The 18,454-nt window shown below is 50.0% G+C and overlaps 1 protein-coding gene across 1 annotated transcript in view; it reads right to left on the minus strand.

Annotated features, from left to right (window-relative positions):
* Positions 1 to 18,454, minus strand: part of LOC142302352 (telomere repeats-binding bouquet formation protein 1-like) — a 152,269-nt gene that overhangs the window by 77,290 nt on the left and 56,525 nt on the right. Inside the window, exon 12 of the mRNA XM_075343411.1 lies at positions 3,435 to 3,545. Coding sequence (XP_075199526.1) covers positions 3,435 to 3,545 — 111 coding nt within the window. The remainder of the gene's footprint in view (positions 1 to 3,434; positions 3,546 to 18,454) is intronic.

Here is an 18,454-nt window from a genome sequence, read left to right on the forward strand (position 1 = left end):
ACGAATGGAAGACCGCGTTCAATACGCGCGATGGACATTATGAGTACTGCGTGATGCCCTTCGGCCTGTGTAATGCTCCTGCCGTCTTCCAAGAACTGGTGAACGACGTGTTCCGAGACCTCCTCTACACCTGTGTGGTAGTATATCTAGATGACATCCTTGTCTTCTCTCCGGACCTCTCAACCCACAGAGAGCACGTACAGCTGGTTCTACGAAGATTGAGAGAGAATCGCCTGTACGCAAAGTATGAGAAGTGTGTCTTTGAGCAGTCTACACTCCCCTTTTTGGGGTACGTCATCTCTGAGACTGGACTGCAGATGGATCCCAAGAAGGTCTCCGCCATTCTCAACTGGCCTCCCCCTTCTGGACTGAAAGCAATCCAACGCTTCCTGGGATTCGCCAACTACTACCGCCAATTCATCCCTCACTTCTCTGCTCTGACTGCTCCACTTTCCGCTTTGACTAAGAAAGAGGCAAATCCAAAGGACTGGTCGCCTGCGGCCGACGCCGCGTTTGGCTCATTGAAGCGGGCTTTTGCTTCCTCTCCTGTACTCCACCGTCCGGAGTTAAACCGCCAGTTCACCTTGGAGGTGGATGCCTCCTCCTCAGGAGCCGGAGCAGTGCTCATGCAGAAATCCTCCTCCGGGAAGATGGTGACTTGCGGATTCTTCTCCAAGGGCTTCTCAGCGTCCGAACGCAACTACACCATCGGGGACCGAGAGCTCTTGGCAGTCAAACTGGCACTGGAGGAATGGCGCTACCTCCTGGAAGGTGCAGTGTATCCCGTGATAATTTACACTGACCACAAGAACTTGGAATACCTGCGGTCCGCTCAGCGACTGAACCCACGGCAAGCCAGGTGGTCTTTATTCTTTGCCAGGTTTGACTTTCAGCTTCACTTCCGACCCGCGGACAAGAATGTACGCGCTGATGCCTTGTCCAGGTCTTTCATGCCCATGGAGCAGGAGGAAGCGACTACCCAACCCATCATCTGTCCTAGCAACATCATTCCGGTGGCCCCTGTCACTCTAGCCCAGATACCGCCCGGGAAGACCTATGTCTCTGAGACCGACAGGAAAAAAGTGTTACACTGGGGTCATGCCTCAAAAACAGCCGGCCATGCAGGCCAGAAGAGAACATGGGGTGCGATTGTACGCCATTACTGGTGGCCATCCCTTCGCACGGACGTCGCTGCTTTTGTCTCTGCCTGCTCCTCCTGTGCCAGGAACAAGACGCCCAACCACTTGCCCCATGGCCGTCTTCTGCCTCTGCCGATACCCTCAGTCCCGTGGCAACACATAGCTATGGACTTTATTACGGACTTGCCATTATCCTCCGGGCACACAGTCATATGGGTCGTGGTTGATCGATTCTCCAAAATGGCCCACTTCGTTCCTATGGCCGGACTGCCCTCTGCTCAGGAACTCGCGGAAGCCTATATACATCACATCTTTCGCTTGCATGGCTTTCCATCCCACATCGTGTCCGACAGAGGAACCCAGTTCACCTCCCGCTTCTGGAGGGCTCTATGCAAACATCTGGGAGTGACTCTGGACTTTTCCTCTGCTTACCATCCTCAGTCTAATGGCCAAGTGGAGAGGGTCAATCAAATCTTGACCTCATACCTACGTCACTATGTCAACGCCCATCACGACGACTGGTCCTCGCTTCTGCCTTGGGCTGAATTCGCCCATAACCACCACGTCAGTGAGTCATCCTCCAAATCACCCTTCCATGTTGTTTACGGACTTCAGCCCGCCGTCCCGCTGCCTATATCCCCTTCATCGGATGTCCCGGCTGCTGATACTACTGTCCGTGACTTTGCTACCATTTGGGACTCTGTCAAGGCGTCCCTTGGGCGCGCTTCCCAGCGGATGAAGAAACACGCTGACAAGAGACGTCTGGATCCTCCGTGTTTCTCTCCTGGTGACCTGGTCTGGCTTGCTTCCCAGTACATCCGATTGAAGATACCGTCCTACAAGCTGGGTCCTCGCTACATCGGGCCGTTTAAGGTCCTCCGCAAGATCAATGAGGTATCCTACAAGCTACAGCTCCCGGCCACGATGAGGATACCCAACTCATTCCACGTCTCCCTGCTCAAGCCGGTTGTCCTTGGTCCTTTCTCCGCTGCTGCCAGTCCGGCTCCTCCACCTATTGCCGATGATGACATCTACGCGGTAAGGGATATCGTGGCCATGAAGACCGTACGAGGTCGGCAGTTCTTCCTGGTGGACTGGGAGGGGTATGGTCCTGAGGATAGGTCTTGGGAGCCCAGGGAGAACGTGGGTACTCCTCTTATCCGTGCCTTCATGTCCCGGTTGCGGGGAGGGGGGCGTGGGGGGGGGGTACTGTCACGCTCCCCGGGTCCTCACCCCCGCTCCCCGGCTCACCTGCCACGCTCCCCGCGCTCCAGCCACCGGATCCCGTCCGTCCCAGGGTCCCTGGACCCCGATCCCGGCACCCGACAGCTTCCCTGGACCTGGCCGGCTCCCCTGCGTCCTCCTCGCAGCCTCCTTCCCTGGCTTCTGGCACTCGGGCGGCGCGCATGCGCATTAGGGCGCGCGCGCGCGGTCACTGACCCTTTCTTAAAGGGCCAGCGTCCATTAACAGGAAATGAGGTTGCACAGGTACAGGGTATATAGGGGGTCATTGTCCAAGGGGGCGGGGCCTGATCTTCGTGTTCCCTGAGCTAGGAGTCAGGTCTCCTGGTGTTTATGTGCCTATACTCACCTATCTCTCTTTGTAGAGCCGTACCTGCCGCGCCATCCGGCCTGCTGTGTCCTGAACCCCGCACGCTGTCCGTCTGCCAGCTGACAGTCCGTACCATCTCGGATCCCTGCGGTGACCCGTCATCCCGCTCCAGAGGTTCCGGACCCCGCCTACTATCATCTCGGCTTCCGAACCTGAGCTACGTCACCAGTACCACCATCTGTGACTCCGTGGTCCCAGGGACTCCTCCGCTGCCCTCACTTGCACGGACTGTTCTGCCGCCCTTCAGTGCTTCAGCTGCCGGACTCCTTACCACCATCTTAGAGTCCGGTCCAGTGGATCCACCTCCTGGGTCTACCCGACCGCCCGGCCGTGACACTATCTGTCCCTCCACGGATATCACATCACCTCACACATAAGCTTCTTATACTAAGAATGTCCTTTGTTGCCTATAGCAACCAAACACAGCTCCTATTAATGACATGTAGCTCCCAGCTCCATTGACTTTAATGTAAGCAGGATTTTTGGTGAATAACGATAAAGTGAGGGTTACATTTTCCCCTCAAAGCATAGTCTATGATGTTCCCTGAGTCACATGACGAGAGTGCAAAATTTTGTGATTGTAAATGCGACTTCCTTTAGCGGAGGTACATACACACACATACACATACACATAAGCTTAGATTATATATATAAATATACATATATATATATTTATTTCTTACTGTTCTCCTGGCAAATCGATCGCACAGCCACCAAGGTCTCGTTCTGGAATTCAGGATCGTCCATTTGAACCTCCAGACGTTCCATTAAGACACTGAGTTCTGACTTCATTTCTGGTAAAAATGGAAATAATGGAAGTTATTTATCAATATGACAGAAAAATAAGAAGCTATACTTGCCAATGTACGGTTATATCATCAATACACTGCAGACAAGAAACATATGGAGAGGCAGTACAGGTGCAAAATGCTGATGAGCGACCACTCACACTCCCATTCTCCTATAGCCGGCCTGGTGCACTACATGTAAGGCAAGGTACAGAAGACTATTTTCGGTCAAGTGCGATTTGACCAAACATTGCATCGCACTCGGACCAACGTTATTTTATGGAGCCGTGCACATGCCCGATTTTTTCCTTGGTCCGAGTCTATCTGATGAAAATTAATGCAGTATGCCCGATTTGCCTCTGTAAATCGGATCGCACTCGGCCATGCAAGCCAATGGGTCTGTTGAAAAAATTGGACCACACTCAGATAACATCTAAGTGAAGTACGATTTTCAGGGACTGACAGAATGGAGGAGATAGCCTAACAGCACTCTAAATTTTTCAGATGAGCATAATGATAGGCCCACGTAGCACCTTAGCTTGGTGACTTCATGGTTGCACAGACCCTATAATAGTATAGGTATGATAAAGCTTTTATGTGTACTTCCCCTTTAATCCTGTTTCTTTCATCAACAGTAATGATAGGGTTAACACATTTTTAGTGATATTTGAGAGAAGTTTTGAATCAGCTGTCAGGTGAAGAACCAGTTGGAAGCAGCTGTTTTGAGGTTTTTCCTCATCTATAATTGGACGGTTTAAAAAGTGCAGGGAGAATTTCCAGCACTTAACCCCGGACTCTCTGAATCAGCTGGCTGTATAACAGCGGAGCAGGAAGAAGAAACACAAGATGGCAGACTACTTTGGCAGCTTTCAGGAAGAAACCGCACGGACCCTTTGGGGCTCCACTCTCGGGGATCTGGGGCTGATAAAAAAAGGAGACCGTCAGCTGATGACGAAATAGCTAGCCAAGTTATTGATTATTATCTCAAACCCATCTAGAACATCTTTTAAGGACTATACAAGGTCATATTCTTTAGGCTTAGGCTGATTCTCGTTATTTTTGCATGATTTTCTTACGATCCTATTCGTGCCCTTTCACGGCAAGTGAAAGATGTAAAAGTAGTAGGCAAAGTAGTAGATGTGGTCCCACTGGGAGCGCATGCGCAGGGAAGCCTCAGCATGTGTCCCCAAAGAGGAAGCTTCCTTAGGGGGAGGCGTGGGTTAACTGACGTCAGCGAAAGTATTCTTACGATCCGTGCCTCCTCTGAAATGACCGGATGAGACGGACTCTATGTGCGGCATCCAGCCCCCTGCACGCGCCTAAACAGCAACGATCTCGCCCCAGACACCCCATATAAAAACATGCACATTACACTTAATCCCTGCGCCCCTCCCCCCAGGAAGCCGGATATGAAACGCGCGTCGGAGCGACTCAACACATCCGGGTACAAGTGCACTTTATGGGTGAGTCCGGGTCACGATGATTCATGGCTGTTAGCTCTGTTGGTAATAGTAATGATAGACTTTAAGGCTTAGGCTGTGTTACATGGGTGGTATTGGATTTTTGTGCTATTATTGCGCCACCCGGTGGCCATCTGTGACAATCTCTTACCAGACCGTACGACCATGTCCACCCGGACAAATTATTTAGATTGTCCCAGTGACCTTATTCTGAGCCTTATTGCACTTACAAACCAAAACCAGTTAAATCCCTAAAAACCCCTGAATCATCAACCCGGTGTAAGCTTACATCTTCGGAGCCCAAACCAAACACACCGTACTGAGTACTTCCGGCAAAAGCCAGCCCCAACACCTACAATGAAAACCTGGTCCAAACAGCCAAGCTAAAACAACCCCTGAGGCCTAACATATCCCTGATACCGCCGAGACTCCCAATTTCCACGTCACTCAAACTATCTTGAGGGTGAACCACATCAGCAGTCTGTGTCACCTCTTCTGATGTAGAATGCATGCGGCACATAACTCGCCGTATCCAAACCAAAAGAGCCCCCAACTTATATTGGGTAGGGTCCTCGAAGCTCAAAAATCAGGTGTTTAACTAATAAACCTATTAACATTAACTTGCCCCCCCCCCCCCAACCACACTTACTCCCAGCCGTAACCACCAGCTCAAAACCACCAATGGAAAAAGAGGCTGGGGGGTGAATAAGTACTAAACACGGGACTGGATATTCTATTGCCATTGGTCCCCCAAATCACCCACCAGACCATCAACTAAAACAGGAAATTAAAAGGGGGGGGGTTAATATTTCCGCAGAATCCCCAGTAACAATTTACGCCTCCCCTACCACGACAGCGCCACCAGAGAGATTCTAAAGAACACCATCAGGGAGGGACCACAGCTTCTAGTACCCTTCTACCAAAGGTCAAATCCACCGTGGCAGACAAATCCAACCGATAGTGATTAAACAAGGTCATAGGAGAGGACCAGGTTGCAGCCTTACATGTGCTCATTTGACCGATATAGCTATATATATGATAAGATATGGCTTGATTTAACCATTTTAATGTTTATAAATAAAAATTGATTTTAGAGAAATTAGTTTTTCGGTCTATTGAGAGGAGATCTAGCCTCTCCGAGAGGATCCAAGGGTCTGACACTGACATCCTCTGGAGCCAGTAAAACCAAGGCCTCCTGGGCCAGAAGGGAGCGATGAGGAGCAATCTGGCTTTGTCCTCCCGGGCCTTCTTCAAGACTGCCGGAAGCAATATCAGGGGTGGGAAGGCATACAGCAGACCTCCTCCCCATGAAACCTGAAATGCGTCTACTGCCCAAGGTCTGTCAAGAGGGTTGAGGGAACAGAACCGGTGTACTTGTCTGTTGGATCTGGTTGCAAAGAGGTCTACCGTCGGGCACCCCCAAAGATGTACTATCTGGTGGAAGACTTCTTTGTGCAGACACCACTCCCCTTGCCGTACTTGACGCCTGCTCATGAAGTCGGCTGTGACATTGTCTGCCCCCCATATATGAAGTGCCGTAAGGGAGGAAAGGTGACTTTGAGCCAGTGAATCTTGGCGGATCCTATTCAGCCCCGTACTGACAGGGTGGGTTGCTGAGGTCCCCTCTGGCACAGGACAGGAGGACCATTTCATCACCTTATACAACATCTTAAAGGGATCTGTCTGCAGGACACAAAACTAAAAGTTGACCTGGAATGTGTGAATTTTAACAGTGTGGTAACATCTCCTGATGAACCCCAAATAAAGTGGGGGAAACACGTCGGGATTATTCTTCACTCTTCAGCAAGATAAGTTTACCCAACTGGGATTTAATTAACTACGGGTCCATAAAATAATTTGTTGGTCGACTGTACTAGGTAGCAGTCCTAAGTAGCTACCTGTAGAACTCCCTCCCCCCTTTTGTTAATATATTATCAGAGGGGAGTGTGTGTACAAATATTCTGACTGGGAATTTTTTCTATGACCAAAAATCATACCTAACATTTACTAGTGTACTGACTATGCACCTAGTGTGACTGAACCACTCTGACTTTGGGCTATGGGTCAATTATCGGCACACAGTCAGGTATAGGGTTTCTTAGGGATAGCCGACTCTGAGCGGGGCGCTCAAAACCTTATGGTGTATTAACCTCTGCGGCCAGGAAGGAGAAAGACTAGGGATTTATAGCCTGGCCCTTACTTTAACATCTCATTTCTATCCCTGGAACCATCGAGTAAAATCACCTTGGGCTATCCCTCACCCTCCTAGATTAATATCCCTTTCAGAGTGCATCTAGCTCTGCTCGACGGGTGTGTGCTCACTTGACCGATATAGCTACAGTGCCTGGAAGTGTGAAATGCACTGCAGCAAAAAAGAATGTTATTTCTTTTTTTTTTTTTTTTTTAAATTGTGAAAAGTTTATTCAGAGGGTCCTTTATTATTCAACCCCTCAAACCACCAGAATTCTGTTTGGTTCCCCTAAAGTATTAAGAAGTATTTCAGGCACAAAGAACAATGAGCTTAACATGTTTGAATTAATTATCTCTTTTTCCAGCCTTTTCTGACTAATTAAGACCCTCCCCAAACTTGTGAACAGCACTCATACTTGGTCAACATGGGAAAGACAAAGGAGCATTCCAAGGCCATCAGAGACAAGATCGTGGAGGGTCACAAGGCTGGCAAGGGGTACAAAACCCTTTCCAAGGAGTTGGGCCTACCTGTCTCCACTGTTGGGAGCATCATCCGGAAGTGGAAGGCTTATGGAACTACTGTTAGCCTTCCACGTCCCGGACAGCCTTTGAAAGTTTCCACCCGTGCCGAGGCCAGGCTTGTCCGAAGAGTCAAGGCTAACCCAAGGACAACAAGGAAGGAGCTCCGGGAAGATCTCATGGCAGTGGGGACATTGGTTTAAGTCAATACCATAAGTAACGTACTCCACCGCAATGGTCTCCGTTCCAGACGAGCCCGTAAGGTACCTTTACTTTCAAAGCGTCATGTCAAGGCTCGTCTACAGTTTGCTCATGATCACTTGGAGGACTCTGAGACAGACTGGTTCAAGTTCTCTGGTCTGATGAGACCAAGATCGAGATCTTTGGTGCCAACCACACACGTGACGTTTGGAGACTGGATGGCACTGCATACGACCCCAAGAATACCATCCCTACAGTCAAGCATGGTGGTGGCCGCATCATGCTGTGGGGCTGTTTCTCAGCCAAGGGGCCTGGCCATTTGGTCCGCATCCATGGGAAGATGGATAGCACGGCCTACCTGGAGATTTTGGCCAAGAACCTCCGCTCCTCCATCAAGGATCTTAAGATGGGTCGTCATTTCATCTTCCAACAAGACAACGACCCAAAGCACACAGCCAAGAAAACCAAGGCCTGGTTCAAGAGGGAAAAAATCAAGGTGTTGCAGTGGCCTAGTCAGTCTCCTGACCTTAACCCAATTGAAAACTTGTGGAAGGAGCTCAAGATTAAAGTCCACATGAGACACCCAAAGAACCTAGATAACTTGGAGAAGATCTGCATGGAGGAGTGGGCGAAGATAACTCCAGAGACCTGTGCCGGCCTGATCAGGTCTTATAAAAGATGATTATTAGCTGTAATTGCAAACAAGGGTTATTCAACAAAATATTAAACCTAGGGGTTGAATAATAATTGACCCACACTTTTATGTTGAAAATTTATTAAAATTTAACTGAGCAACATAACTTGTTGGTTTGTAAGATTTATGCATCTGTTAATAAATCCTGCTCTTGTTTGAAGTTTGAAGGCTCTAACTTATTTGCATCTTATCAAACCTGCTAAATCTGCAGGGGGTTGAATACTACTTGTAGGCACTGTATATATATGATAAGATATGGCTTGATTTAACCATTTTAATGTTTATAAATAAAAATTGATTTTAGAGAAATTAGTTTTTCGGTCTATTGAGAGGAGATCTAGCCTCTCCGAGAGGATCCAAGGGTCTGACACTGACATCCTCTGGAGCCAGTAAAACCAAGGCCTCCTGGGCCAGAAGGGAGCGATGAGGAGCAATCTGGCTTTGTCCTCCCGGGCCTTCTTCAAGACTGCCGGAAGCAATATCAGGGGTGGGAAAACATACAGCAGACCCCCTCCACATGAAACCTGAAATGCGTCTACTGCCCAAGGTCTGTCGAGAGGGTTGAGGGAACAGAACCGGTTTACCTGTCTCTTGGATCTGGTTGCAAAGAGGTATACCGCCGGGCACCCCCAAAGATGTACTATCTGGTGGAAGACTTCTTTGTGCAGACACCACTCCCCTTGCCGTACTTGACGCCTGCTCAGGAAGTCGGCTGTGACATTGTCCACCCCCCGTATATGAATTGCCGTAAGGGAGGAAAGGTGACTTTGAACCAGTGAAAAGATAGCGTTTGTTATCCCCATAAGGGAAGAAGACCGAGTGCCCCCCGGGTGGTTGATATAGGAGACTGCCACTTTGTTGTGTGAGAATACTCTGACATGTGTACCCACTAGGTGAGGAAAAAGAGTGTGTAGAGCCTTTCCAATTGTGCGCAATTCTCTTGCGTTCGACGAGCCCAAACGTTCCAGAGGACTCCAGTGACCCTGCACCACCTGGTCTCTTAGATGAGTCCCCCAACCCAGTGCAATGGCGTTGGTCGTGATGACATCTTAAAGTGGAAGCGACCAGGGAACCCCAGCTGACAGATTCCGGATCTGCACCCACCAGCGGAGGGAATGAAGAGTGCGGAAAGAAAGGGTGATGAGCTTATCCAAACACCCTCCCAATAACCTCTGCGCACTCAACACCTCCTCTTGAAGAACCCGAGTATGCCACTGTGCCCAGGGGACTGCCGGGATATATGCAAGTAGGGATCCCAGTAACGACATGGCCTCTATGAGGCTGAGAACAGGGTTTGCGATGACCGAGGAGACTCGTGTTTTGAGAAATGATGCTTTCTCCTGAGGTAGGAGGCAGAGCTGAGAGCGAGAATCCAGAGTGAGGCCCCAAAAAACCTGTCTTCTGGAGGGCTCTAGTTTTGATTTTTCTAGATTCAAAATTCAACCCACTGTCTGTAGCATGGAGATCACTACAAGAATCTGGGACCTGCAGTGTGACTCTGAAGTTCCCACTATAAAAAAATCGTCCAGGTATGGGACGATGAGGATTTTTTTTTTTGTGCATGTAGGCCATCATCTCTGCTACCACCTTTGTAATGACCCTCGGGGCCATGGCCAACCCGAAGGGAGGCGCTCGTATTACACCACTGATTGGAAGGGCTACTATGAGGAACTCCTGATGGGAAACATGAAATGGAATATGGTAATACATGTCCCTGAGATCCACAACCACCATGAAACACCCTGGAAACAGTAGTTTTATGGCCAATTTCACAGACTCCATTTTGAAGTGATGATACACCAAATGTTTGTTGAGACATCGCAGGTTGATAATTGTCCGGAACGATCCATCGGGTTTTCTTACTAGGAACAATGGAGAATAAAACCCGGAGCCTTCCTTTGGGAACCTCGACCAGAACAGATTTCCTGAGTAGCCCCTTGACGTCCTGCTGCAACGCGAGTTGTTTTTCTTCCGACCTGCCGAGCGATGTTAGTATGAATGACCCCCGAGGGGTCGATGGAATTGCAGTTGTAACCCATCTTTAACAATCCCAAGAATCCAAGAACTGGACGAGATGTTGCACCATGCAGGGTAGAAGGAGGAGAGTCTACCTCCCACCGGAACAGAGGTATCACCGAGCTGGCTTCTTACCGTCTGTGGGAGATCTGAACAAGAAGCCTGATCTCTTTTTCTTGTTGTCTCTCCACCCCTCCTTGGACGCGGGTTGCTTTCCCTTACCGAATTCCTTCATCCTGAAGGGGGCAGAGGAAAAACTGGGAAATCCCTTTTTTACATCTTCCGCTTTCTTTAGTATCTCATTAAGCGGCTTACCAAAGAGATATTCACCCTCGCAAGGCAGAGGCCATAGTTTTGACTTCGACTGCGAGTCTCCTGGCCATCCCTTCAACCAGCGCAATCGCCATGCTGAGTTGGACAAATCCGCTGACTTGGCAGATAAACGAAGGATATCCGTTGAAGCGTCGGCCAAAAAAGCAGCTGCTCCTTTGGCACAAGGGATGTTAGCGAGGATCTGATCCCGCGGGCCCTCCTCTGTAATCTGATCTTCCAGCTGTTGCAACCAGACCATCAGGGACCTAGATACACAGGTACCGGCCACTGCAGGTCGAAGTGCTCCTGCGGCCGACTTCCAAGCAGAGCGGAGATAGTTATCTGCCTTTCTGTCCAGCGGCTCCTTCAAGGAACACAGGTCTTCAAATGGTAGGGAAGACTGCCTTGCCGTCTTAGCCACCGCCACATCTATTTTATGGCAATGGTCCCACAAGGAACAATCGGACTCCTGAAAGGGATACTTCTTTTTAAATAAAGACAGAGGGATAAAGCTATGTGCGCACATTGCGTATTTGCATGCAGTTACGCTGCGATCTGCACCGCAGCGTAACTGCATGCGTCCTGCGTCCCCAGAATAATCTATGAAGATTATGCAGGAGACGTGCGCATGTGGCGTCTTAGAGCGCAGCGCTTCGGCTGCTGCCCGAAGTGTGCGTTCTAAGAAGTGACATGTCACTTCTTCCGTGCGCTCTGCCTGCAGCTCCTGCTGTCTATGGGAGGGGCTGCACTCAGAGCGCATGGAATCGACTTTTTTTTTTTCACTACGGACTCTTTCTGCAGCGATTTGAAGTGAACGTGTGCTGTTCAAATCGCTGCAGAAATTTCTGCAGGGAAGAACGCAACGTGCGCACATAGCCTTAGCTCTCCTATCTGGTTTTTCCACTAGTCTGCTATCAGTCTCTTAACCTTGTCATGGAGAGGGAAGGAGCGCCACCGCTTATGTTCCAGTCCTCTGAGCATTAGATCCTCAACAGATTCAGGATCCTTTGTCTCTCCAGACCCATCGTAGCTCTGACCGCCTTTACCAGGTGATTAACTTCAGCAGCAGGAAAACAAGATCTGCCCCCCACATCGTCCTCGGACGATGAACCCGGAGACGATGAGGAGGAACCGGACACTGAGTCTGAGGCCTCTCCGGACTCCTGATCCTGCACTCTGGTTTTGCTTGAGGTGCTTCTGGGACTCCCTGACCTCTGCTCTAATGACTTCCTTGAGACTGGTCGCAATCTCTGGTGCTTCCTCTGCAATCGTTTTCTGGATACAGAATTTACATAATTTCTTCAGGCAGTCAGAGGGCAGCGGGGATTTATGTGATGCCCTGGCACCCCCAGATGGTCTCACAGAATAGGCCCCCCTCACAACACCTTCCCTCACAGGGTTACATCAGCCAACCAAACCTAGTCACCCCCCTCAGGGTAGGACAGACACACCAGTAGGCGGGACCAGGCAGATGGAGAACGCCCAACTAGGGGTCTAGAGAACTCGGGGCGGGAAAAAAGTAGTTGTTGTTTTTAAGTAAGTAGAGAGTGTTTAATTCAGTGGAGTGGAGGTGGTAGTCGAAGTGGAGTGAAGTGAAAAGACAGAAAGGAAAGAGGTCGGGGTTGGAGCCCCGGCGTGCTGGCTAGGTGGCAGACGGTGGTCCGTGTCTGTCAGGAGACGGGAAGACGGCTGCCGGAGATCCAAGGTGGACCGGGGCAGGGTTGGAGCCCGCTGGTACCGACACCGGAGAACTGACCCGGAAACCGTGCACAGAGGGGGTACTTGGACCTTGAAGCAGAAAACCGGAACCACCGACTTTGCTAATTAACCAATTGAGGACAGGATTATAGGTCCTGTCCCAACCAAAGTCCCAAAAGCAGACAACAACCCACTGAGAGGGATAGGGCATCCGCCAGGGCCTGGTAGATCCCAAGGGTCAGCATCAGCGGGCAAGGCTCCCAACAAAGTACCGGGAGCGGACTCCAGTGTTCCACACCGGGAAGTCCGACACACCGAAAACACAGTGCAGAGGAAGGAAACACAGTGCAGAGGAAGGTGACACAGACTATCAACCCGGGTGAGGGACCAGAATACACCCGGCTGCGGCGGCCGGCCACCAGCACCTTGGTTTACCATTGGACTTGTGCGATTCTTTCAACCGTGAGTAAACTAACATTCCTCGGTCTGACCGGGTGCCCCGGCCCCTGCAGTCACCATTCTCAGCACAGAGACACTGGGCCCCGGGGAATTCATCCCTACCCACGGAGGGGTTAACATCCAGCTGCCATCCCATCGCCCCTGGGTACCCCACAACAGCAGCGGTGGTGCCACACTTCACCACACACTGTGGTTGGCGTCACAGAGTGTCTACGGCAAAACCCGTACAAATACGTCCCCTTTTATTTGAAGTGTCCGCGAGCCCCTGGGTCCAGAAGAATCCCTCGAGCCACGCTGCAGGTTCGGATCCGAGCAGTCCGACGGCTGGCGTGGGGGCGGCACATTGACATAAGGCACATTCTTTGGGGTACTTTGCACGTTGCGACATCGCATCCGGAATATCGTCGGGGTCACGTCGTTAGTGACGCACATCCGGCGCCGGTAATGGCATCGCAACGTGTAAATCCTAGATGCGCCGATAAACGATTGCAAAAGCGTGGAAAATCGGTGATCTGTGTAGCGTCAGCCATTTTCATGTCGAGTCGACCGCAGGTATGATGTTGTTTGTCGTTCCTGCAGCTCCACACATCGCTGTGTGTAAACCCGAAGGAGTGACAAACATCTCCTTACCTGCGTCCCGATGGCAATGCGGAAGGGAGGTGGGCGGGATGTTATGTCCCGCTCATCTCCGCCCCTCCGTTTCTATTGGCCGGCCGATTAGTGACGTCACGGTGACGTCGCTGTGACGCCGAACGCACCTCCCACTTGAAGGAGGGATATTTTGGCAGTCACAGCGACGTTGCCGAGCAGGTATGTGCGTGTGACGCTGCCGTAGCGATAATGTTCGCTATGGCAGCAATCACTACATATCACATGTGCGACAGGGGCGGGTACTATCGCTTTCGGCATCGCTGAGAACGGGAACGCCGTCCTTCACTGTGGCAGCATCACAGCTCTTCTGGGTCTCCCATCTTGGGACAGGAAACCAAAACTGATGCGAGAGAGAGGAGCCGCCCTTTTTATTTCAGTGGGTTTCCTGTCCTAACATGGGCGGACCTATCTCTCTGGTGGCGCTGTTGTGGTGAAGGAAAAATAATGCAACAAATCCCAAAAACCCCATGGGGTCAACACCGAAAAATCATCCCGGTAACAAATAACTGACTCAAAAAACCCCGAAACGTCTCACACCACACACCCCAAAAGGAAGTAAATTAGAACAATGACACGACAATGAACAGCCCATAGGTAGGCACCTGTCAACAAAATACACCCTGTCCCAGAAGCAGCCGAGAAGGCGAACACTGTCAGGATAGACCAGCAATAAAACCAAATGCCGGTTCCAAATCCGTTTTTTTCCATTAGGGCCCCCCTGCTACAACAACGACACCCATTCCTCCGCCTTGTCGAACATTGTGTTAATACCGAGCAAAACTCTGCATCAATACCAAAGTGACCAACCACCCCCCCTCTGTGGGTAGTACCCGTGATGAAGGAGTCTAAACTTATTCCCTCTTCCGGAGCCACCCCCAACAGGGAAAAAACTTCCAAATCCAGAAAAACCAGAGAGACCAAAGAAAGGAATGGGTGGGGGAACAGACATACGACTCCTGCTGGATACAACTAAGTCACCTGGAGATTTTTTTTTTTTTTTCCATAAAATCCGCAGAATCCAAAAGACAGAAGAAGGAATCTGAAAACCCACAGAAAACCCTCTAACGATAACACCACCTTCTCCTGATCAGGAAACCTTAATGAGATAAGGGAGCATGCTTGAAACCTCACCAGCAGTGGCGTACCGTCCATAGAGGCAGACCACGCCACTGCTACGGGCCCGTGAGCTGGAGGCAGGAGGGGGGCCGCAGCTGACTGCCCAGGCTCCTTCCCTTTCACCCCCTAGCTCACCGGGCCCCAGGGGGCGGGGCCGACATCAGGGCAATGAGGGGGCCCGAATTGCTCATAGAGAGCTGCCCTCTCTCCTACTCTGCACTGATGTATGTGATCGGTGCAGGACAGGAAATGTACTATGGACGCTGCGGTAAAGGACTTGTCATCTAACTGATCATGTGCCTGATCACATGACTAGTGAACATCTAGGTCCTGCTGTTCAGCTGCAGCAGCCTCCGTGCAAGTCCCCGTGGTTTCTCTCCTGCTCTTCACTGATCAGAAACTGCAAGATGAGGTAACGTATAGTGTGTGTAACTGTGCATGTAGTCTGTCTGTCTGGATGCCTCTGTCTGTCTCTTTCCCTGTGTCTCTCATTCCCTGTCTCTCATTCCCTATCTGTCTCTGTCTCTCATTCCCTGTCTCTGTCTCTCTCTGTCTCTCATTCCCTATCTGTCTCTCTCTCATTCCCTGTCTGTCTCTCTCTCATTCCCCGTCGTTCTCTGTCTCTCATTCCCTGTCTGTCTGTCTCTGTCTCTCATTCCCTATCTGTCTCTCTCTCATTCCCTATCTGTCTCTGTCTCTCATTCCCTGTCTCTCGCTCTCTGTCTCTCATTCCCTATCTGTCGGTCTCTGTCTCTCATTTCCTATCTGTCGGTCTCTGCCTCTCATACCCTATCTGTCTGTCTCTGTCTCTCATTCCCTATCTGTCGGTCTCTGTCTCTCATTCCCTATCTGTCTGTCTCTGTCTCTGATTCCCTATCTGTCTGTCTCTGTCTCTCATTCCCTATCTGTCGGTCTCTGTCTCTCATTCCCTATCTGTCTGTCTCTGTCTCTCATTCCCTGTCTGTCTCTGTCTCTCATTCCCTATCTGTCTGTCTCTGTCTATCATTCCCTATCTGTCTGTCTCTGTCTCTCATTCCCTATATGTCTGTCTCTGTCTCTCATTCCCTATCTGTCGGTCTCTGTCTCTCATTCCCTATCTGTCGGTCTCTGTCTCTCATTCCCTATCTGTCGGTCTCTGTCTCTCAATCCCTATCTGTCTGTCTCTGTCTCTCATTCCCTATCTGTCTGTCTCTGTCTCTCTCTCTCATTCCCTGTCTCTCCCTCTCTCTGTCTCTCATTCCCTGTCTGTCTCTCATTCCCTGTCTCTCTCTCGCTCTGTCTCTCATTCCCTATCTGTCTCTCTCTCATTCCCTATCTGTCTCTGTCTCTCATTCCCTGTCTCTCGCTCTCTGTCTCTCATTCCCTATCTGTCGGTCTCTGTCTCTCATTTCCTATCTGTCGGTCTCTGTCTCTCATTCCCTGTCTGTCTCTCTCTGTCTCTCATTCCCTGTCTCTCTCTCATTCCCTGTCTCTCATTCCCTGTCTCTCTCTCTCTGTCTCTCATTCCCTATCTGTCTGTCTCTGTCTCTCATTCCCTATCTGTCTGTCTCTGTCTCTCATTCCCTATCTGTCTGTCTCTGTCTCTCATTCCCTGTCGGTCTCTTTCTCTCATTCCCTATCTGTCGGTCTCTGTCTCTCATTCCCTATCTGTCTCTCTCTCTCTCATTCTCTATCTGTCTCTCTCTCATTCCCTATATGTCTCTATCTCTCATTCCCTGTCTCTCTCTCTCTGTCTCTCATTCCCTATCTGTCGGTCTCTGTCTCTCATTCCCTATCTGTCGGTCTCTGTCTCTCATTCCCTATCTGTCGGTCTCTGTCTCTCATTCCCTATCTGTCGGTCTCTGTCTCTCATTCTGTCACGCTGTACTCTAATTTGTACAATAGCAGTACAGCGTAGTAATGTGGGACTGAGAAGATTCCTGAAACTATCTAAGAAGGTAGTTAGCTGGTAAACCACTAGGGGGCGTAAAAGTGGAGGAAACGTATGAGCAGTGAATTCCCTAGCAGAGGTAATACTAGTCAAGCCCACCAGATGGCAGTAGAATCGTCAGAAAGCCGTGTCACAACATGAGGTTTTGTAAATACACAGGGGCAAAGTCTAAACGTAGTCAGAGGGAAGCAAATAGTCAGTAGTCGGGAAATCAGAGCCTAGAAGCGAGGGGGAATGGGAAGACAAGACAAAATTAAGCTAAACAGATAAGGAACGAACAGGGAGACAGCGAAGAGACACTGATGGAAACAGAGAACAGAGGAGGTTAACAACAGGTCAGGTCAACACGGAGGTCAGGCGGGGGCAGGGCAGACAACAGGTCACTCAAGAGCAGAACACAGCAGAGCCAGAAATATCACTGGCGAAGTCCAAGAGAAACAGTGCCCTAATAAAGGAGCCTGACCTCCAGAACGAGGCAGGAAGGATTAACCCCTAACGTGACCTGAATCAGAAGTGAAACTAAAAAAAAGGCTCAGCTCCAGCTGAGGAAGGAGTCAATCATGACACATTCCCTATCTGTCTGTCTCTGTCTCTCATTCCCTATCTGTCAGTCTCTGTCTCTCATTCCCTATCTGTCTGTCTCTGTCTCTCATTCCCTATCTGTCTGTCTCTGTCTCTCATTCCCTATCTGTCTGTCTCTCTCTCTCTCTCTCTCTCTCTCATTCCCTATCTGTCTGTCTCTGTCTCTCATTCCCTATCTGTCGGTCTCTGTCTCTCATTCCCTATCTGTCTGTCTCTGTCTCTCATTCCCTATCTGTCTGTCTCTGTCTCTCATTCCCTATCTGTCGGTCTCTGTCTCTCATTCCCTATCTGTCTGTCTCTGTCTCTCATTCCCTATCTGTCTGTCTCTCTCTCTCATTCCCTATCTGTCGGTCTCTGTCTCTCATTCCCTATATGTCTGTCTCTGTCTCTCATTCCCTGTCTGTCTCTGTCTCTCATTCCCTATCTGTCTGTCTCTGTCTATCATTCCCTATCTGTCTGTCTCTGTCTATCATTCCCTATCTGTCTGTCTCTGTCTCTCATTCCATATCTGTCTGTCTCTGTCTCTCATTCCCTATCTGTCGGTCTCTGTCTCTCATTCCCTATCTGTCGGTCTCTGTCTCTCATTCCCTATCTGTCGGTCTCTGTCTCTCATTCCCTATCTGTCGGTCTCTGTCTCTCAATCCCTATCTGTCTGTCTCTGACTCTCATTCCCTATCTGTCTGTCTCTGTCTCTGTCTCTCTCTCATTCCCTGTCTCTCCCTCTCTCTGTCTCTCATTCCCTGTCTGTCTCTCATTCCCTGTCTCTCTCTCGCTCTGTCTCTCATTCCCTATCTGTCTCTCTCTCATTCCCTATCTGTCTCTGTCTCTCATTCCCTGTCTCTCGCTCTCTGTCTCTCATTCCCTATCTGTCGGTCTCTGTCTCTCATTTCCTATCTGTCGGTCTCTGTCTCTCATTCCCTGTCTGTCTCTCTCTGTCTCTCATTCCCTGTCTCTCTCTCATTCCCTGTCTCTCATTCCCTGTCTCTCTCTCTCTGTCTCTCATTCCCTATCTGTCTGTCTCTGTCTCTCATTCCCTATCTGTCTGTCTCTGTCTCTCATTCCCTATCTGTCTGTCTCTGTCTCTCAT

Source organism: Anomaloglossus baeobatrachus, chromosome 4 (genome assembly GCF_048569485.1).
Source record: "Anomaloglossus baeobatrachus isolate aAnoBae1 chromosome 4, aAnoBae1.hap1, whole genome shotgun sequence".
In the NCBI taxonomy this organism is placed as follows: domain Eukaryota; kingdom Metazoa; phylum Chordata; class Amphibia; order Anura; family Aromobatidae; genus Anomaloglossus; species Anomaloglossus baeobatrachus.